Source organism: Suncus etruscus, chromosome 15 (genome assembly GCF_024139225.1).
Source record: "Suncus etruscus isolate mSunEtr1 chromosome 15, mSunEtr1.pri.cur, whole genome shotgun sequence".
In the NCBI taxonomy this organism is placed as follows: Eukaryota; Metazoa; Chordata; class Mammalia; order Eulipotyphla; family Soricidae; genus Suncus; species Suncus etruscus.
Window position 1 is genome coordinate 16,699,384 of NC_064862.1, and position 23,748 is coordinate 16,723,131.

Sequence of the window (23,748 nt, forward strand, 5' to 3'; positions counted from 1 at the left end):
AGTATTTGTATATTTATTTTATGTGACTATTCTAAACTTAATTGGCTTCAGTATTTTTTCATGGAACATCTGAATTTTCATGAAATGCACTTTGATAAATAATGGTCAGGATCTTGAAATATAATTGAATTAAAGGGCAGTTCTCCAGATTTGTTGGCTATGTTCAGTTATTATCTAGGAATGACATTTTCTTTGAAGTTAGTTGATAATAGACTGCGGGATAATTGACGTTTCTAGAGAGTAATGATTAAGTAGCTAGAAAAAAAGAAATTAATTTACAATTATTTTCTGGCATATAAGATGATTTAATGCCATTTATCAAGATGGTTGGTTGGTGCTTGTACTTTTTTTAAAGAAAGTTTTCATTTGGATATTTGAAGTTATTCAAATGGTTATATTTGACCAGACATGCTAGTTCCCTTTAATTTTGTTTTCATGAAAATCTGGTCACATTTTTATAGCATTCAAACAATATGAAATTTAATTTCAACTTTGCAAAATGCAAAAAATACCTTGTGGGGAAAATTCCTGTAACCAGCACTTCTCATTAGGATTTCAGGAAGTGATTTTTTTGTTTGTTTGTTTTTGGGCCACACCCGGTGGTGCTCAGGGGTTACTCCTGGCTGTCTGCTCAGAAATAGCTCCTGGCAGGCACAGGGGACCATATGGGACACCGGGATTTGAACCAACCACCTTTGGTCTTGGAGCGGCTGCTTGCAAGGCACACACTGCTGTGCTATCTCTCCGGGCCCAGGAAATGATTTTTAAGGTATATACAGCATTATGAATTTGTGGAAATGAAAGATAAAATTTGATTCTCTGTTTTAATTTTGCAGAGATTTGGTTGTTCATAAATTCTGTATTTCTCTGTGGTGACTGTAGGGAATTTGGTAAGCTTCTGTCTTTGGCTCTATTTTTCCCCTGTGGTAGATAAGTTTTTATTATTTAGGAGGAAAGAACTTTGATTGTTAACCTTGATATGTTAATTATTTGGCAAGGTAGAGCTCAAATAATTTAGTTTATTGTCCCTAATTGCATTTTACAGTAACTAATTTTCTTAATTTAAATAATTATTTGGTGAATTATTTGGTAGTTCTGGCAGGCCTCACATACCTATACTGAAGCAGTCATAGTTAAATAAATGATTTGCCGGTCCAGGGCCTCCGAGGATCTCTTCATTGTGTATGTGTGTTTGAAGGGGGAAAAGGGAAATGGTTTTGATGTATATGTGTGGAAGAGGGAGGGGAGAGAGATTGAAAGTGAGCGAGTAAGTGATAAAGAGAGAGAGTGAGAGAGAGAGAGAAAAGAGTGATAGCACTGTATGTGTATGTTGCCAAGCACGATTTTTATATTGTTTTCTTCAGAAGAATAAGATAATTCTCAAAGGAAATGGAGTTGCTAGCAGAATCAATAGTATCCATTATCAGAAAGGATTTTTTTTTATTTAAAAGTTACTGCTATTTTATATTAGAACAACCAATGCACTTAATAGAATAAACCAAGATTGGGGGAATTTTTATTGTCAAGGTTTGTTGAAGGAAAAATAAAATTAAAATTCACTAAGTAAAAGTCAATTTAATACTTGAAGGGTATGATGTATAAAGACTTCTATCACTTTTCTTTTTAGTATTTACCTGAAGCATAAAATATTTAGTAAATATAAAATGATACTTTACTTTAATATATGGCTCATTATAAGTTTGTTTATTTTCTAGTTTATATGATTGAAAGATTTATCAGAGTCCATAGATGATACTCAAATAAGGCTTTTATTTCAAGAAAAGAATACAATAGAGCAGGAGATAATGAATTCAGCTAAGTCTTGTGAGATATCCCATAAGGAAACTCACATAAATACTTACTCATATAAGGATTGTGTTGAGTCTCCAGCTCCAATCGCCAAGTTTTTTCTTTTGAGGTTTTTAAAGAAACTCTCCAAAAGGGATTTTATTATCTTTTGTTTTTATTTCCCCCTCCTTTTTTAATACCAGGCAATTGAACTCATGTCTCATGAATGCAGACTATGCACTTTCATCAAAAATTACCTCATCAATAATTTCAGACACACAAATGAAGACTTTCTAAAAATGAGTCACCATCAACCATGTTGCTAAGCACTATTAAATTACCTTACACTATGTGAGAAAATTACCATAAGTTGATTTAAATTGTTCTTCATAAGACTACACACTCACATCCCAGGCCTCTCAGGAAGACTTTAAATCATGAAGCCTGGTGCGCCAAACCGGTTAGAACAGTTGCCATTCATTAGTAAAATTATGACACCAAAGGTCATCCAAGAAGTTTTGGAACTTGAATATGATAGGTTCCTAGTCTCTTGTCCAAAAGTTAAACACCAATATTTATAAATGCCTTCTATCTAGTATTAAATTCCTTTGGTCTCTATACACATTGAGATGAGTACACCTAATCTTTCCTTTTTATTTTCTTTGGGGAGGAGGCACACCTGGTGACACTCAGGAGTTACTCCTGGCTCTGTGGTCAGAAATTGCTCCTGGCAGGATGGGGGACCATATGGGATGCTGGGGACGAACACCGGGTCTGTCCTGGGTCAGCCTCGTCAAGGCAATCTCCCTACCGCTGTGCTACCACTCCGGCCCCTCTTTTCTATTTCTGACTTGAGCCCCAGGGATGATCCAGTGAGCTGAACTGTAGGCATTGCATGCAAGAATCCTGGGTTTGATTTCTTACACCACATGTTCCCACCCCTTTGGGAGCAACAACTGAAGCCTTCTAGGTTGGCCCCCAAAACAAACAAATAAGAATATGATTCTCCAATTTGATTTTCTATAATTACATGGTTCAAGAAAAATATAAACTGCAAACTGCATGTAAATGTAATTTTTCTAATAATATAAATACCATTCATAAAAAACAGGTAAATTATTTTTTAATATTATAGTCAACCTCAAACATACAAAATGCTAATGTTTTAATATGTGATCAATATACAACCTTGAGATGTATTAAATTTTTTGGAATTCTTGTATTTTATACTTAGAGCAGATCTTATCTTGGGTTAGCCACGTTTTAGGTGCTTATGGCTGCTTTTACTGATAACCCTTTTCTTTACTGAGAGCATAATTATAATGCAAAACAGCTATCGAATGTGGTTTGTATTCTAATTAACAAAATAAAAAATTAGGTAGTGCTTAGTTTTATAAGTGATTTTTACTTCTTTTTCTTATAATTTTATTGAGACCAATGTGAATTATAAGACTTTCACAATTACATTTAAGGTACATAGTGACAGTGAATTAGGGCAATTCCCACTACCAATGTTGAACCCCTCTCAGCCACTGTTCCCAGCATGCATCGCATACCTCCACCCTCAGCTCCCTGGACTGCTAGTGTACAGATCTCTTTTGTATATAGTTTGTTGTAGTTTGGATCTCTTGATTCTCTTGTCGTTGACTTTGGGTTAGTTATTTAGGTCTGATTATTTTTTATTTCCACTCAATGCTCATGAGACTGCTTTGCCCCTGATACCATCCACTATTTTTTCCTCAATTTGTAGGAAGACATAGAAATATGAGGCAGAACAAGATGATTCATGTTCCATGGTTCTGTTAAAAAAAAAAAGCAAAGAAAAGAAAGAAAGCAGGTGGGAGCCCCTTTCTAGAGCTATAAATATACATTTGAAAGAAGACCCAACACAACTCCTTAGAACAGCACCAGGAACGAAACTCCCCCTGTGAATTCCCTAATACCACTCTGGGACCAATTTGTGACAGATTGATACAACAACCTAACAATGAGGAAACAGCAACAACTTTATCCAAGAAAGGTTGCCCTATCACATCACCTAATAGTAAGATGAAATCAGAAGATACGCCATCCTTTGATCTGTGCAAAAACCAAGATCACTAATTACAAAGATGGACTATATGACAACCACGACTGGGCATAAGTTTTTCTGGGACCAATAAGAAAGATCCCAGCCTATGCTTTGGCCTAGGATTTGTACAAAAACCAAGATCTTAATCCCAGAGTTCAGACTTTGACAACCGTGACTGAGCAGAACTTCTGGAGCCATAAGGAAAGACTCTATCCTAGGTTTCGACCTAAGATCTATGCAAGACCACTAATTACAGAATACTCGCTACAACAAAAGTGATGGAACTGATCTTCTAGAACCATAATGAAAGACTGTAACCTGGACTTTGTCCCATGAACCATTGAAATACCAAGATCTCTTGCTACAGAGGACTGCTATTGTCATTCACAACTGAACAGAAATTTTCCTGGACCTTGGGGCTCGAGAATGATAGTGTATAGAGCCCATAGTTGTTCCCATGACAGTGTGCTTCAAGGGTGGAGAAACTGTACTCCTAGGCCAACGGAATTTGCTCTAACTTCCCCAATACTTCCTGTGCTTATGCAAAAAAAAAAAAAAAAAAAAAAAAAAAAAAAGGCAAAGCCTTGCCATATCAGCCCTTCATTTTCTTTTCTTATTTTTTTCTTTACTTTCTGTGGTTATGTTTTTTGTGATGATTTTTTTTTTGTTGCTGCTGCTCTTTTTTTGTCATTACTTGTTTTTTTTGTTCTTATTTTTGCTTTTGTTTTTGTTTGTTTTTGTTTTTCCTTTTCTTTATTTTCCTTCTTCTGAATTGATATTTATAGCCTCTAGATGGATTCCCCCAATGTTTTTTTTTCTTTTTTTCTTTCTTTTCTTTTCCAACAGAACCACAGAACTTGAATCATCTTGTTCTCCCTTATAACTTGAGGGAAATAAAAAAGGATGGTATCAGGAACAACCCATCATATGAACATTGAATGGAAATTAAGAATGATCAGATTTAAGCATCAAACCCAAAGTTAACGACACCAGTTGATACTCAATCTGCAAAAGCTATGCACGAAGGAGACTTCTTACACTAGCAGTCCAAGGAGCAAAGAGGGGAGATATGGGATGCATGCTGGGATAAGGGTGGAGGAAGGAGGAAGGACAACACTGATGGTAGGAATGGCCCTAATTCTTTGTCACTAATTACTTTAAATATTACTATGAAAGACTTGTAATTCATTTTGAGCATAATAAATTTATTTAAAAAGAACGAGGGGGAAAAAAGGGTACAGGTATGGCAAGGTTTTTTGTTTTTTTGTTTTTTGTTTTTTTGCATAGCTACACTTAATTATTCGGGAAATTAGAAAGATAACTCCAATGACCTAAGAGATACATGGTATCTCCACCCTTGAAGCATTCTGTCTTGAGAACAATTATAGACTCTTGACATGTTCTTTATCAAATTACAAGGTCTTTATGGTGCCAGGAAACATTCTGCTCAGTCATGGTTGTCAAAGTCAGTCCCCTCTAATTTAAAATCTTGGTTTTTGCACAGTCTTAGGACGAAGCCTAGGATAAAGTTTTATTTTATGGTCCCAGGAAAAGTTGTGCTCAGTGGCGGTTGTTATAGTCAGTCTTCCATAATCAGTGATCTTTGTTTTTGCACAGATCCTAGGATGGAGTATCTTCTGAGTTCATCTCACCGTTAGGTGATGCGGTATGGCAACTGGCTTTTTTTTTTTTTTTTTTTTTTTTTGGTTTTTGGGCCACACCCGGTAATGCTCAGGGGTTACTCCTGGCTATGTGCTCAGAAGTTGCTCCTGGCTTGGGGGACCATATGGGACACCGGGGGATCGAACCGCGGTCCGTCCAAGGCTAGCGCAGGCAAGGCAGGCACCTTACCTTTAGCGCCACCGCCCGGCCCCCGCAACTGGCTTTTAGAACCTACCCTGGCACAAGTTGGTGCCAGAGCAGTATTAGGGACTACCCTGAGGGATTTTGATTCCTGGTGCTGCTGCAGGGAACTGTGCTAGTTCTAAGGTTGGGATCTGGTGTTCAGGGTTGGATGGTCATTTTCTGACCACGTGAGGTCTAAGTGGAGTCTTCATGACAAATGTTCAGGGTATAAGGTGCCCTTGTATTATAAAATTTATGGCCTCTTAAGAACTTGTTTCTATAAGAACTTGTTTCTATATATAAGATTTCTCCATTTTAGTGTGTCTATACAATAAGGAATGATGCCATTATTATTGGTGTATTTGGGGATAAAAATGGCAAACTGTACAATCTCTGTGTCTTGCTTTTGACTTAAACTTTTATCCCAAGCAAAACTTTTCTAAGAGAATTTCTTACTAAACAGAACCAAAACAAGCAAAAAAGGGGGGGGGGGCAGGTGGAGCAGTCTATCTCTACATTTGGAAATAAACAAACTACAACTCTTACTATTAAGGAAATAAACATACAAAAAAATATAGATATCTCCACTAAGTCACTTCTTTTTTGTTGTTGTTTTTGTTTTTGGGTTTTGGGTCATACAGGCAGTGCTCAGGGGTTACTCCTGGCTCTATGCTCAGAAATTGCTCCTGGCAGGCTCAGGGGACCATAAGGATGCCAGGATTCTAACCACCGACCTTCTGTATACAAGGCAAACACCCTACCTCCATGCTGTCTCCCAGGTCCCCACTAAGTCACTTCTTAATGTATGTTTATTTACTCAATAGGCACTTGAGCTCTTCTCTTATATCAGAAATTAAATATTGTGAAAATTTTACCCTTGAAGAACTCATAGTCAAGTGAAGAAAAATTATCTATAAACTGATAAAGTATATTATAACAAGAACTAAAATAAAAAGGGCAAGAACTATATTTGATAAAGGATATAGCTAGAAGGTTATATAGTATTATAAACTAATGATAGATAAAAACAACTTTAAAAATGCATATTCTTGTGATGCTTTACCCTGTTATTTTTGAAGCATAACTTAACTATTCCAAATAAATGAGCTTTGTCTAAAGCATGAGTGGAATTCATGTGATAGGAAACATCAGAGCAAGATTATTTTATCATAAAGTGCAACGACACTTTAAAAACAGAATGGAATACTGCAAATAGTTTAATATGGTCAGACTTTAAAATTCCTTTGAGCAGGTAGTAATTGAAACACAGAACCATATGAATATATTGTGTCGTTTGCTGAAACTTAGATTTCATGATGAGGTGACATAGTAAATAAGATTTTTTTCAGGGAGAAATGTAAAAAATATATTTGGGAAATGCCTTTTTTTTTTTTTTTTTTTTGGAAATGCTTCTTGTTACCAAGTGAATTGGGAAGAGAAGAGACAGATCACTGAAGAAGCTTTTGCTTTAGAAAATAGTAACTAATGAAGATTTCATTTGTGGCAAACAGAAACAAAAAAGGCATAAATGAATATGCTCCAAGGATTAAAATAAAGAGAACTTAGACTAAATTTTTTGGCTGAATAATTTACAGTAGGAAGCAAGATATAGTAAGAGAAAAGGAGCCAGATATAATGTGGAAGTTTATATGATTTAAGTCAGTTCGGTATTTTCAGCAGTTTGATTGCAATTTATAGGGAATTGAAAGAAAAAGCCTATTTGTTTGTATTTGTTTTTGGGTCATGCCCGGTGGTGCTCAGGGGTTACTTCTGGCTCTACGCTCAGATCAGAAGTTGTTCCTGGCAGACTTGGGGGGACCATATGGGATGTCAGGATTCGAACTGGGGTCCATCCTGTGTTGACCGTGTGCAAGGCAAACACCTTATTGCTGTGCTGTCGATACGGCCCTAAGCCTATTCATTTTAAACTATATTTGCAATGTATTAAATTGTAGGTGTTTATCTTTCTGTCTAGTTCATTTTATTTAAATAGTGTTATATATTTTATCCTCAACTCGTATCAGAGACTATTTTGTGGTTATCAAATAACGTGAATCTCTTACATTTACAAACCAGTGTTATTTCAATGCTAACTTTTAAAAATTAAGATTTACACAATAATTTATGAGATAAAAAGAAAAAGGGACAGCTAGATATTTGCTACCCGGTGACATAGCAGTTAAATGTGAAAGAGCATCTAGTGGTGATATCTACTGGTCCTCTGAACATCCTTCTCTAATGTGATTTATACAATCACAGCTAGTGTCTTATTCTTCAACAGAATATAGAAAGTGATTAGTATAGGATTATAGAATAAATCCAACTTTTTAAAACATAGTGATACTGAATTATACAATTTTGAAAACTTTAGTTAAAAAATGAATAGATAGCACAATAGTAGGTCATTTGCCTTGCTTATGGCCAAACCTGGACAGATCCCAGTTTGATTCCCAGCATCCCAAATGTTCCCCCTGAGCTTGCAAGAAGCGATTTCTAAGGGCAGAGCCAGGAGTAACCTGTCAGCACTGTCAGGTGTGACCCAAAACCAAAAAAAAAAAAAAAAGTCCCAAGCAAACAAAAAGAAGTGATAGTTGCATGCAGATTAAGAGATTAATTTCCAAGCAGGATAATAATGCAAAGATGAGTGTAAACCAGCATTTTGAACCACTGTGCCGTGGCACATTAGTGTGTGCCATGGGAAAAATTCCAATTTCATCCGTAACATGGCTTCAGCATGATTGGTCTATTTGTGAGCTAAAGCGCATGTTACAGACTATAAAAACTAAAAACAGAGAGAGACTGACAGCTGTTGACGAAGAGCTGTGTGTGTGTTTTTCTTGGATTCCTGCCAGAATATCAGTTTTGTGTTCAGCCAAACAGGCCCAGGTTTCGCACTGAGTAAACAGAAATATGAACAATTATAAAATATTTCATTATATAAAGTAATTATAAAATAAGTTTTGTGTTTATTTGATTCCTATTCAAGAGAATTATGTTATATGTAGTCAATATAGATACAGAGTTAAATTTTTTAAACATTTTTTAATGGTGGAGTGCCTCGTGATTATTTTTTTCCTAAAAAAGTGTGCCTTTGCACAAAAGGGTTGAAAAACACTGATGTAAACTACACTATATTTGATATATATATATAATAAAACTTTCCTATTATCACTATGCCAAGGGCAAAAAATTTTACTTGTATAAAAGTATAAAGCGTCCTGGTCTTAGACTTCATTATAATTTTAAATGCTAGATACAATAGAACATCGCTGATAGAAATATTGTGCAAGGCAAAAATTAAGAAATATGGAATTGTGGTAGGATTAACAGCTATAATACTGACATACTGTGTGTAAAAATTTTATATAATAAAGTTGGGAATGTATGATGGCTTAAACTGTAGTACTGGTCTATATTGTAGGCATATCATCTGCAATTTAGGTACAGAGCCTAAAACTTCATGCAATGAAATTTATATTTAATATTAACATTGGCAATGTGTGATGGTTCAGACAATAATACTGGCCTATATTATAGGCATGTTATCTATGATACAGGTACAGTATCTATTACTTGTCACATTATCTATATTTTAAATGTGTGTACTTTACTGAGTGGCAATTATATGACTCAGTGGAAGGCAATTGAATATGTGTGGTTCTTAATGAGTGGCAGAAAAATACCGCTCCTATGCCAAAATATATTTCAGATATCAAGTAAATTTAATGAATTATAAAGCAGTTTTAGGATTACAAAACATTTTGTATATTTTGTTATGAATTACTTCTGTCTGAAATTGAAGCCAGAACTAACAGGTAATAATTGTCATACACAAACTTCATTTTATATATAAGTAGATTAATAAGTAGTCCACTTTTTCTGCATTTGCCTTACTTGTCCCATTGGGTAAGTGATGTCAAATTATATGTGATTTCCAAAATCACATGTGGCAGCACATGTACACACACAAAATCCAAGAGTATTTGGTCATTGTTTTTATAAAATAGGATTGTGTTAATAATTTTTAAAATATTTTTATAATCCACTCACTATATTTTAGGAAAAAAGCCCTGTGCTGTTTGTTATATTTCAGTATCCTACTTTCTTTACTTTTTTGGGGGGGTGTTTACAATTAGCTGCAGCTCACAGACTACTTTTGGTCCTATTTGTGATGCTCGCATTCTTCTTGCTTGAGGCACCATGTGGTGCTAGGGATGGACTCCAGGACTTCCTCATTTAGTGTTTCCACTTATCTCCCCAGCCCTGTTCCTCTACTTTAATGCTCATAAAAGTAGTTATTTCAACAATTTCACAGTATATTCAGGCATTTAAAATGAATGGATATTCATTTTGTTTTTGAATTGTGTGTGTGTGTGTGTGTGTGTGTGTGTGTGTGTATGTGGGGGGGGGAGTGTTGGGATTCCAGACACTACTTAGAAAACTTGGGTTTTCCTCTCAGTGCATTTTTACCAATTGGGCCAGCAGTTCAAAGTGGTCTTAGGATGTGGTGCTGGTAGGCTCTTTGGTACAGGGATTAGAATAAAGAGGTGCCATGACCATACCCAGAATTACTGTGGCCTCCAGCATTACCTATTGATATACCATGCTGTGCTGAGGATCAATACAGGGCCTATATTCCTTCTTTACCTTTTCAGTTATCAATCATAACAGAAATTGCTTATCCTATACATTTCCCACAAAAATTAGTCCTTTTGGTTTTGGGGAACAAATGCTTAGAATTGCTAGTCCTCATGCAAGAGTTTTCTTTTCTTACCTTAAATTTATTTTTAATATAAAGCACCATGATTTACAAAGTTATTCATAGTTGAGTATTTAGAATACAATGTTTCAGTACCAAACTCACCACCAGTGCCAACCAATGTTTCTGGAAACCATCCAATACCTTCCCCTTCCCCCAGCCTGCCATCTTGACAGGCATCCTTTAAAGTTTGGTTATGAAATTTTGGTTTCATGATTTCAGTGCTATTGACATTTTCCTTAATATCACCAGTGTACCGGAACTTCTTTCCCATTATTTCACATCTGTCTTTCTCCTCTTCCACTCTGTTTCTTTTCTTCTTTATGTACTCTGGGGCCAAGAATGTTCTAGGCAACCCTCATCTAAACCATTGTATTCTGTCATGTAGTTATTCTAAATACCACATATAAGTGACATCATCCTTTAGTTATCCTTCTGGCTTATATCAAGAATTTTCATTATTTCAAATTTCTTTTCAGAAAGTCTATCATTTCTGCCCAATTGTAGGAGCGCCTCTTTCCCAGCATTCCTGCCAGCAATAGGTGTAAGAGCTCGTTTTACTCATATTAAAATGTCCTTAGTTGTTCAGGTTCTCAAGGTTGACCACAGATGATTGACTGGCACTTCTTTTGAAAGTCTTTTATGGGAAAGACAAAAGCTTGGAAGATTTTTAGACTTTCCTTCATCTCTAGCATTATTTCCAGTTCTTTTTTTTTTTTTTTTAATTCATCTGACCATCAAGCTACAAAATTGCCAGTGATTGATCTGTGTCTTTCTTTAATGCCTTGGAGATGGGCTTTTTTTGTTTGTTTGTTTCACTGAGCTCTGTGTTATATGATACGGGACTTGGTGTTCATATGATAGAGACCAGAACTATGTCAAATTATACTGTCACCATCACATCCTGGAAAAAAAAATAGAACATTTTCCAGGGAACTGTTAGTTGGGACTAAATATTGATTGTGGCATAGAGATGCCAATTTTGAAGGACTGCCAAAAATTTTTTTTTTCAGTTCTCTGTTGACTGATACTGAAAGCAGGAGTTAGGGAATGAGAGCATGGGAGAGATCACCAGAATGCCATAACTTGTTTTCTGTAACTTCATTGAGTTTCCAGAGTTTTCAATTACTTGACTTTTTTTTTTACTTACATGTCTTTGAACTTACATTTCTTTTTACTTGCTTTTGTGCCAGAGAGCTTATCTTGGTCTGAATTTTGAATGTCACTTTGTCAATTTCCTTCCATTCCCAGTTTCATGGCATTTTATTTCCAATTTCTTTTTTAAATTCAAATTTTATTTTTGGAACTGTGGTTTACAATACTGATCATGATAGGGTTTCACATAGAAGTCATTTCTATACCATGCCCTCCACCAGAGTGTCTAATTCCTTCCACCATTGTCTCAAATGTTCCTTTCCTCATCCTATTTTCCCCATCTTTCCTCCCTTTTGGTAATTCTTTATACTAAAGACCAGTTCTCTCTTTCTGTTGTACTGTTTTGGGTACTCCTACTTTGTTTCTTTATATGACACTTGTGAAAGGGATCATTCTATCTCTTTCCCTCTCTCAACTGATTCCAGTCACCACGATTCTCTCTAGATCCACCCAGCAATTTGTGTGATTTTATCTTTAAAAAACAAAAACAAAAACAAAACAGGGTGATACTTATTCCTTTATACATACTGGGCCCTACCACTTTAATGCCATTCTGTCAAAATCAAAATTTAATACAACTTAATTAGAATTGTATTTTGTTTCCTTAATTGCAAAGGCAATGAGATGATACTTTATTTAAATGCTATCTGTATCATTTAAAACATTGAAAGATTTCTATCATGGATTATTACTAGAGAAAATACTTATAAACTACTAATAACCTTTGAATATTAAATTTAGTTGGGAGAATAGTTGGGCCACAGTTAGAAGTGCTCAGATCTTACTCTTGGTTTTCTGCTTAGAGATCATTCCTTGTAGTGCTTAGGGATCATATGCGGTATTGTCGATCAAACCGGGATCAGCCACTTTTAAGGCTTAAATTTATTCTCAAATCCAAAAAAGGTAATATATTTTAGCTTCAGTAAAGAATGTGAACTATTTTTAAAAAGAGAAATGCAGATGACTAGTAATCCCAAATCATTTGCTATTAGAAAAGTATAATGCACATTGTAAAATGAGCATTGTTTAACAGGTAAGATATTGTGAAATTGGCCCTATATAGCTGATAGATGTATAAATTGGAGCAAGTTTTCAGGAGTATATTTTAACCTGTATATTCTTTCTTAGGAATTAAACCTAGGGAAATATTATTTATTTACTCAATAAAGTGACCATTGAGCAACATTTATATGCCAGTTGTTAGTCATTGTCATATAATTAATTTATGTTGTTGAACATGTTAACAGAAAGTGTAAAAACTTAATGATCTTTGTTTTTTCTTAACATTAAAATTTACAGAAAACAGACTTACCAGAGAAAGTTATGCTAGTAAAGACACATGGCTTTATTAGCAGAGTTTAGCAGTCATGCTTTTAATCTTTTTAAAATATAGCCAGTTCAAAACTTAACTTTGTTTAGTTCATTGAAATTGTTGCACTTATCTGCAAATGAGAACATTGGGAAGACCATGATTTCTTTTACTAGTTCTATTACACATATGTTGAAATTAAATTGTTCACTTTATTTACTTTTCAGCATGGAATTTCAAATAAGAAATTTACTTCATTTAAGATATCTTATTATGTGTCAAGTAGTTATTTCAAAAATGTTTCATATTGAGTTTCATGATAAGTCACTTTTGTGTTATAATCTATCATTATAAGAATTTAGAGTAACTAAGAATTTTTGAATTTAACATGGGAAAATATATTTTAGGAAAACAGTTAAAGGATGGGAAGAAGCCAGAACCATGCAAACCTATCCTCAAGGTGGAATTCAAAACGACTAGATCTGGGTAAGATTTTATTTCACTGACAATATTTATTGTTTTTTTCTGAAATCATATTGGAAACTATTTTGTGTTATTTATCAAAAATCTACTTTGGAATCATCTAACTCTATTTAAATTTTATCTATTATTTGCCAGAAGGACTAAATTTAGTGTAAAATACTTTATGAGTTTTATCTTTAATATGTTTATTTTTTATCTTGGAAAGGTTAATTTTTTTTAAATCACACTTCAAAATTTAATTTCAAGATAGGTGGCAATTGAAAAATACATTTACTATTAAGGGAAATTTGTCAGTACTTTGAAGACGTGTGTTTACCACTTAATGAATTAGGTATGAAAAATGAATCAGTTACAGTTTATATACTTTATTTATACTTTGCATGTATCAAGTATTATGTCTTAAATAATCAAGAAATAAGTTTAATACTTCAATGAAAATCGCCTGTTGCTAACTGCTGAAGGAGCTCTTTTCTTCATATTTTTATTCTCTAGAGAAAAAGAGAATTGAGGTTTTATTTGAAGTATGTCTGTGACAGTGAATTTAGGTAGCATGTATCGTATATCTAATCCTGTGGTTCTGAAATAGTCATTGGACACATCTGGGTCTGCTGTATGAACTGCAAACTCTTACGTAGAAATTCTCAGTTTCGACCCCAGATATACTAACTTCTAAAGGCTTCCTTTGAATAGCCCTCAGCAGTCCAAGCTGTTTTTTTTATTTTAAACAGATCCACAGGAGATTTTTGTTGTTCCCTAAAGTTTGAAACCACCGGGTTATTAAAATTGATCACTTCCCTTCTTTATCTTCTCTTCTCCCAATCTGAGGCAGCCCTCCTCTCACTTGGAAACAGAAGTAGGCTGAAGAATCTTAAGCTTGCTGCTGTTTTTCCTTGATCCTCTTAACCTACCCCTGGGATCCAGCAGATAGAGTCTGTTCAGGTAATTGGTTAAATGGAGTCTGAGAGTAGTAGCATCTGTTTAATTGACTGTGGCATCCCTTGCTGTATGATCTTTGTGGCAGAGTCATTTGACCTCTTTATGCCACATTTCCTCATCTATGAGAATGTACTAAATAGGTCAAGAGATTGCTATGATGGATTAAGTGAGATAATCATTCAGTCAAAACATTTCTCACAGTGAGTTATGGAAAATACATATTCTATAAATGGTTGCCTTTCCTTTTACAAGAAAAATTTCCTTTACAAACAATCTATTTGTATTTGTTATTTTCTGTGTCACAAGAATGTGAATAGATAAAACATGGCAGCAGACACTGAGGTGGTGTGTTGGCAAGGTGAAAGGGAGGGGCACAACCCATATGTAATACAATATTAACACAAACTAACATCTCTGATTGTTTTCTTAATTTTTATCTATAAATTTTTGAACTGCAAGAAAAGGCAGAAGTCTAGGAAGGATTTTTTTTTTCTGTTTGCTGATTTTATTTTTATTCTTATCTTGGGTGTACATGTGAATTCCAGGTCTCTTCGGAGTGGCAGCAGGTTTTTGCCTTTTTAAGAGGATTAGAAATGGCGTTAGGAAGGTATAACTCCTTTGTCAGCTTTTGTAGATGCTGCTAAATAGATCTGTAGGCTGCCCCCAGTAGTTGTCTTCTTCTGGTTTCCAGGGTGGGTTTTTTGTTTTGTTTTATTTTGTTATTTTTTTCCACTTGGAATAGGACGTTCAGCAAATTAGGGTTCTTCTTACTCCATGACCTCTGATGTCTTCTGACCTTCAGAATGCCCCACCACCACCACCCACACACAGTTTTTTGTCACAAACTTCTGCTGCTCTTTCAGCTCCTACATAATCTTTCTGTTTGCGAAACTAATAGCTTTCCTGTTTTCCTTCTCTCAGAAGAGTCTTGAGCAGATGACATCAGTAAATATCCTGTCACTTTCTGATGGCAAATTACAAGTTCTTATTAGAAGGCCCAGCTTTCCTGCCTCAAGTTTTTCCACATTTTCTTTTGTCTACTTTGAAGTCATTTTAGGCAGCAGAACATATTTTATCACATACAAATCTATGCCTTAACTTTTAGGGGATCTTGCCACAGTTATTCAGTTAAGTCTCCAAGTAATATACTCTAAAACAGGGGTCTCAAACTCAATTTACCTGGGGGCCGCAGGAGGCAAAATCGGGGTGATCCTTGAGTGCAAAGTCAGTAGTAAGCCTTAAACATTGAGGGGTGTGACCCAAACAACTAAAACAAACAAAACAAAAAAAGATTCCTTTAGGGCAGGGCCACAAAATGTTGTACGGAGGACGCAAGTTTGAGACCTCTGCTCTAAAAGCAGCTTGAATTTTTCTTTTCTAGAGTTTATGCCTGTCTTAAGCAATGAAATTATTTATGATGCCTGCCTTCCCATTAAATCTTCTGCTTAATGAAAGTCTGGGACATAGTTCTCTTATTTTCTACTTCTCTTATGGTTCTACTGAATATGAGGAAAATAAGCTGGTGTATATAAAGTCATAGCAGAAGAATTACATGTTAGCTGTTAATAATGATTTGTAATCCACTTTGGTCAAAACAAAAACTATTAAAATAAAAAATTATATATAAGAAAAATGTATAGTTGAGTTCTGAGGCAAAGGAAACTTTACAAAAATGGCATCAAGATATTTGTGTAACTTTAAAATAATTTTATTTTAGGCACCATTGTTTACAGAATTGTTTTATCCATCCAAAAATAGGGTTTTATCCATCAAACATTACAGCATCATACACCTCTAGTAGAATGTCCACCTCCCTCCACTAGTGTTCCAATGTAGGTCTCCTCCCTCCAACCCCTGTCACTTCAGTAAGCTTCCTAATGGGGACTAGGTCTAAGTTTCAGTTGCCTTTGAACATTTGTTATTTCTTTATTTGTACTTATATATCCAGAATGCGAGGAAGATTATTCTTTGTTTGTTCCTCTCTTTACAACTTCACTCACTATCATTCTGTCTAGATTCATCTATGAAGCATCAGATTGTATGATTTTTATCTTTTCTTAAAGCCAAGTATCATTTTATAATAATTAGATAGTAGTTATATCTGGTGGCTGATGCTGGCTATATGATAGTTTCTTACTCAGGTTATCTGTTCTTGGACTTCCAAATTTTGGCTATTCTGAATTTGTTATGGTGAAAATAGGTATGAAAAATGTCTTTTGTGAATAGACATTTTGCGCCCTTATGGTAGATGCCAAAAGGGGACATCTGGGTCATAGTGAAAGCTCAATTCCTACTTTTTAAATTCCTACTTTTTTTTTTTTTTTTTGGGCCAAACATGGTGATGCTCAGGGGTTACTTCTGGCTATGCGTTCAGAAATCACTCCTGGCTTGGGGGAACCATATGGGATGCCTGGGGATCGAACCGTGGCCCATCTTAGGCTAGTGCACACAAGGCAGATGCCTTACCAATTGTGCCACTGCTCTACCCCCTCAATTTCTACTTTTATAGAAAGGTCCATGTTGTTTTACAATGGCTGGCTCAGTAGAATTGAATGAGAGTACCTTTCCCTCACACCCATGCATATGTGGGTTCTTATTTTTCTTTGTGATGTGTATCGGTCTCATTTGTGTCAGATTATATTTCATTGGTTAGATTTTTCCTGTTGATAAATGATGCATAACATTTTTACATGCCCCTTTTCATCATCTATTCGATAAGTATTTACTGAGGAAGTTTTGTTCATTTCTTTCCCCTATTTTTGGGTGATATTGTTTTAATATTTTTCTTATAAAGTTCTACCAGAGCCTTAGATATCTTGGGTAGCCACCCTTTATCCAGATATGTTGTTTCCTTATGTGGTATGTAAGTTTCTAGTTTGGGATGTAGTCCCACTTACTTTTGGCCAGCAGCCTTGGATTATTGAAGGTACCTCAAGATTCAGTGTCAGATCTGTATTTTCTTCAATGTAAGTAAGCTCTGGATCCTGATCTGAAATCACGGTCTTTGATTCATTTTGATTTGAATTATATGCATAATTTCAAAAATAGGTCTGAATTTATTTTTTTGCATGTGACAACCGGATTTCCCAGCTCCATTTGTTGAGGCATTCTTTGCTCCACTTCAGACTGTTTGCTCCTTTAATTGAAAATGAACTGTCTGTATACCTGAGATTTTGTCTCTACACTTTTAATTCTATTTGAATTGTCTGAAAGCAACTTTTATCATAAAACATATATAGAGAAAACTGTGACAATAGAGTTATGGTAGCATTTTGTAATACTATTTAAAATAATGATGGAGTTATTCTGTACATGGACAGGCCTTAAAAAGTTAAATGTTAAATGTCAGTTTGCTAAACTTGTATCTTTGAAAAATGCATGTGACCCAGCCCTGAAGTTCTCTGACTATGACACTTGGAACAGGGACTTTGAAGCTAGATAGGCCACTCGAGTCTGAATCCTGCCTCAGCTCTATATTCGTTCTGCAACCTTGGGCAAAGCAATGAAGCATTACAGAATGCTTTTTACTGGAAGCTGGTCCAGAGATACCCATTTAACAGAGTTGTTTTGGTTATTAAATACATACAAAGCTCTTAAAAATACTCTCAAACCAGTTGTCTCATACACTGTTTGTTACAAAACATCATTTGATAACCTCACAAACATATGAAATGCAGCTGTTCTCTTATTTTGTTTTTAAAAGGAAAGTTGTACAAGCTGCAAAAAAACTCTTAAAGAACCATAGTACTGTTTCCCTTAGATTGAGAATCATTTTACTCAGAAAAACAGTGTAATTTAGCAAGTGAAGTATTGTTTATTTGATTATTTTCCTATATCCTTGCATACCAAGTTGTGATGATCCCTGAGTGATGTTCAGAATCTGATACTTAACAGAGCATATCAGCTTACTGTTGTGTTATCCCCATCACTACCCAAACTTTGATTCTAGTGAGAAAACTCCTTAAGATCTCTAAATTACTTGTGCCCAAAGTTGCTGTTTTCTAAAAACATGCCCATCTTCTATAGTTTTTTGTTCTTAACTCTACATTTTTTAAGTAATTGTTTCTAATATTTAATTGCGAAAGTTATGCGTCAGACTATTTTTTAAGTGTTTAACAATCATGATTTATTTCTTAGCAATAACCCTATCTCCTGTCTTAGAGATGAAGAATTTGTAGTAGAGGGAAGGAATAACTTATCTAAAGTCATATAAATCGCATTTGACCTTTGATAAATCATAGTCAACCTAACCAGATTTCACAATTGCTTTTCTAAACTTTTTACTCAAACTGCAGATGAGGACTGTCAGGTTATACATTTTATATAATACATATACATTATATATAGACTATATATACATTATACATATGATGTATATATATTATTAGTGAGACTTTTATTTTTTTTTCTATTGTGAACAGTGTATAGAGTCACAGACTTTTCTATATTCATTTTCTTCTGCATCCCAATTCTTGCTGAACCATAATTACAAGAAAAACTTTTTTGGGGCCTGGAGTGATAGTGTAGCAAGTAGGGCACTTGTCTTGCACATGTCCAACCTGGGTTCTACCCTCAACACCCCAGATGGTCTCCTAAGCCCACCAGAATAATTTCTAAGTGCCAGGAATTTATTGCCAGGATAAATCCCTGAGAACTGCCAGGTGTGCCCCCCCCCAAAAAAACACAAAACAACAGCAACAACAACAAAAACTCACTTGGATACTATTATGCTCACTTTAAGACACAAAATATTTTCCTTTTATTATGCTAAGATATAAATCCTAAGATACTTTTTAATATTTTTTCAAGATATTTACTTGAAAAATAGTACTTTACTTCTTAAATTTAAGACTTTTACTTAAATGGCTTAATTTCTAAGCACCAAGAACAAAAATGAGACAAAAGAGATAAATGACATTCCTTCATTGCTCTCCTGGAAGAAACAGGTCGTTCAATAATGACCAGCCACAAAGCCCTATGCTATGGTCCCAGAGATTAAAGTCTGACAGTAGGAGCCTCATGATTCACAAAAGCCAAAACATGAACTCAGGGACTACTACTATATCATTAGGAAAATCTGAATTTTGTGGTGGAGAAATAGGACAGTGGGCAGGGCTTTTGCCTTTCTTGGGGCCAATCATGTTTTGATCCTTGGCATCCCATATCATCCCTGAGACAGCCAGGAGTGATTCCTGAATGTAGAGACAGGGGGCACTCCTGACACTGCCACATGTACCTCCCCTCCCCCCAGATAAAAAATATGGAGATGAACTTTGTGCAACAACAGAGATGGCTCTTGAGGTAATACTGCCAAGTGAAATGATTAATGGATGGTTTCTTTCCAATGACCAAAACATATGAGTTGAGCAAATACAACAAAAAAACTAAGACTGAAAAAAAACTTTGGGGATTACCAGAAGCGAGGGGGGACCTGTGTAACGAATTATTCCAAGAAATATGGTAATGGGGAGATTGGGCTTTGATATGTGGGAATATGAGACTTACATAATCAGTACCAAAGTAATAAAATGTTCTTTTATAAACAAAACAACAAAAAATGACATTTATTTACTTAGTAAATACCAGGTATTCTGCTATCCAATTTAAACATACTTTTTTTTCTTAGTTCTCGTAATAGATCTGTGAAATGGTTACTTTTTTCTCCTGTATTAAAGGGTCTTAAAGAACACAAGTTAATTTGCTCCAAGAAGCAAGAACACTGGAATTTAAGCCCAGTTGACTACATCATTGGATGTTTAAATCAGTCCTCTAAACCTTTGCACAGATATCATTGGTCAGGATAATGCCATCCTAATAATGACTCACAGCTCAGTTTGCTGAGAACTGGGTTTTCCTTTTAAGTTTTTTAGTTTTTCAGTTCATCAACATAAATTAAAATTAAAGTATGCTTAGTATAAATAAACACATTAATATGAACTGAGGGGAGACCCTCTGTGCTAAGAAACTTGGTAACTTCATGCAAAGATCTGTAGCTATTTTAAGGACTAAAAACCTTCATAGATTACTTTAAGCTGCAGATTCATTTCTAATCTGATGACACTTATGTTTGTATTTCATGGCATTTCTTTGTGGTTATGGCGATTGATTTGATACCTTTTTCAGACAAGTCTGTAGATTTACATACCTAGTTGAAGCTAATTGGAGAGAGAGACCTTTTGCAGGGGTCTCAAACTGGAGACCACAAACTGTCCTCTGTACAACGTTTTGTGGCCTGCCCTAGAGGAATCTTTTTTTGTTTTGTTTTGTTTTGTTTTAGTTGTTTGGGTCACACCCCTCAATGTTCAAGGCTTACTACTGACTTTGCACTCAAGGATTACCCTGACTTTGCCTCCTGCGGCCCCAGGTAAATTGAGTTTGAGACCCCTGGATGGGCTGTTAATGTTTCAAATGCCTAAGCAGATAGAAATCCCTGTTTCCATTCTATTTTTTCTTTGTGGATCATTCTCACTTTATCATGATATTCTTATGAATCTCCCTAGATTTACATATATTTTTTCAAAAATTGAACCCCCAGTCTCATTGTCTAAAGTTCAACTAAAATAAATTGCTAGGTGGAAGTTGAAGTTAATCACTTTATTGATTGTAAGATATGATTTGGCTTTTGATGTTTTAATTCTTTTCTGGCATAATCATAAATAGCTTGAAAATGGTGACTAATAGCTATTGCGTTCCGTCTTTTGGCCTTAATTTTTTTTTGTTTTGTTTTGTTTTTTTGGGCCACACCGTTTGACGCTCAGGGGTTACTCCTGGCTAAATGCTCAGAAATTGCCCCTGGCTTGGGGGACCATATGGGACGGACGCTGGGGGATCAAACAGTGGTCCTTCCTTGGCTTGCGCTTGCAAGGCAGACACCTTACCTCTAGCGCCACCTCACCGGCCCCTGGCCTTAACTATTAAGTACCTCACTTAAAAGTCACTAAACATTTATCCAAAAAGAGTTTTCTACATTTAAAGTGCTAAGTTCCATCTTAATCTTACCCCTATATTAGTTTCGGTTAGGAAATATTAAGATAAAACTTAGCACTTTATTTTAATCTTTCCCCTATATTAGTTTTGATTTATACTACTAAATAAAAACACATCCCATATTTCTTTTAGTCTTCTGATACACTGCTCCATTTTTTTACATGATTGACAAGTTTGACTTGTTAAACTTTATTTGAAAGTAAAACATGTGTTGAATGAGAACAATTTTCTGGATCTTTTTGGGAGGGAAGGGCAGTCAGTGTGATTTTAGAACCACATCAGTGTGCTCATGGCTTGCACATGACTTCATGTTCAGGGATTTCTCCTGGCAGTGCTTGGGGAAACCATATATATAGTACCAGCAATTAATCCAGGGTAGGCTACATGCAAGACAAGCTTCCTAACCCTGATTGTTTCTCTTCTCCCCAGTTGTTTTTTTTTTTTTTTTGGGACCACATTCAGTGGGAGTTCCTTCCAACTTGGTGCTAAGACCAAGATCACTCTTAGAAGTGCTCAAGGGTGTTCTAGTGATTAAATTTGGAGCTCCCACATGCAAAGTATATGCTGTAGTCAGTGAGCCAGCTCACATACCATACAAAGGTGGTTGTTGAAATGAAATAATTGAGGCATGGTTGAGATGGTTCTTGTAAATGAAATGATGCTGTTGAATGATAACGAAAAGGAGCATATATAGAATGGTTTAGAGCTATCTGGTAGCTATCTGGTAATTTTTTCTTGAAAGACAGCAAAATAAGGATGAGGAAAGGATTAGAGTTTAAGAGTAGGATGAGTGATATAGGGTAAAACCTGTTATATCATGTCCTTGACATGTGGATAAAATGAGAAAATTGTTCAGCAGCACTGATGAGCACCACAGGAAAAAAACTATCTAAAATAGTGATGTCTATAACAAAGCTGTTATTTACTTACATATTACATGAAAATGATATACTTTTGAAACAAACATTGCTAACATCATTTCTAATATGAGCTAGGGATGTAAGGAAATGTTAAAACAAGCAAACAGAATGGATTCACAACATAAAATATTGGATTAACAGAATCCATAAATTCAGTGAAGATCTAGTAGCAATTATGTGTCATCAGGAAGATTAAGTTACAGTTTTTATTTTTTAAGTGTTGGAGGAAGACCTGATAATTAAAGACAGAGAAGTAAAAACTCTGGGGCCAAAGCAATAGCACAACGGTAGGGCATTTGCCTTGCAAGTGGTTGACCCAGGATGGACCTGGGTTTGATCCCCAGCATATTATATGGTCCCCCAAGCCATGAACGATTTCTGAGTGCATAGCCAGGAGTGACTTCTGAGTGTCACTGGGTGTGGCCCAAAAACAAACAAACAAACAAACAAAGAAAAGTAAAAACGATGGAAACACTGGCTTTGAAAAGTGAATAATTTTGGAAGAAAGTTTTAGAATGAATTTCTCATAGTTTAATCAGAATTACTGATAGAGAAGATCTCTCTTTAAATAGTAAAATCTTCTCTTTTCTTTTTAACAATTTAAAAATTTATATTCTTATTTTTTTTGTTTTGGTGTTTGGGCCATACTTAGGGATGACTAAGTAGTTACTTCTGGTTTTGCACTCAAGAATCACTCCTGGTGGTGCTTAGAGAACCATATATGGTTCAGGGTATTGAACCTGGGCTAGCTACATGCTAGGCAAGTACCCTACCTGGCCTCAAGGATGACACGCAAATTTGTGAAGCATTCCATATTTAAAAAAAAAGCTTTTTTTTTCTTTTCTTTTACTTTTCTTTCAGAATACATATTTGAATAGAATTACATTGAAATAGTTACAGAGTTCTTTATGATTGAGTTTCAGTCATACAATGTCCAATACCCATCTAAAATGCTTTTCTTTTTAAATAGCAAAAATGCCAAGTGTTTATATGATACAGACATGTTCTTGGAGATTTTTATTTTTGGGTGGGGGAGATACTTGGCAGTGCTCAGAGCTTACTTCTGACTCTGGCAATGCTTTGGGACCATATTGGATGCTGTGGATTGATCCCAGGTCAACCATGTTATATATATATATATATATATATATATATATATATATATATATATATATATATATATTAAGTGCCCTCCCTACTGTACTATCACTCTTTTCCCCTGTAGAAATATTTTTGACATCACATACACACAAAAATAGAAGAATTATGATTGATTAGGATTAGCTGAGTTTCCTGAAATGTAATATTGCTGATGACATAAAGCAAAGTAGCAGTTTGTGATCATGAGCTGATAAATGGAGTGAAGTAGAAAGAGGTTAGGGGCCAGAGCTATATATAGTACAGCATGTCAGGCATTTACCTTCACTTAGCCAACCCAGGTTCATTTCCCGGCAGCCCATATCATCCCCCAAACCTACCAGAAATAACTCCTAGG

The 23,748-nt window shown here is 35.2% G+C and overlaps 1 protein-coding gene across 1 annotated transcript in view; it reads left to right on the forward strand.

Annotated features, from left to right (window-relative positions):
* The window catches only part of STXBP5 (syntaxin binding protein 5), a 190,851-nt gene that overhangs the window by 81,216 nt on the left and 85,887 nt on the right, over positions 1 to 23,748 (forward strand). Inside the window, exon 9 of the mRNA XM_049789323.1 lies at positions 13,335 to 13,413. Coding sequence (XP_049645280.1) covers positions 13,335 to 13,413 — 79 coding nt within the window. The remainder of the gene's footprint in view (positions 1 to 13,334; positions 13,414 to 23,748) is intronic.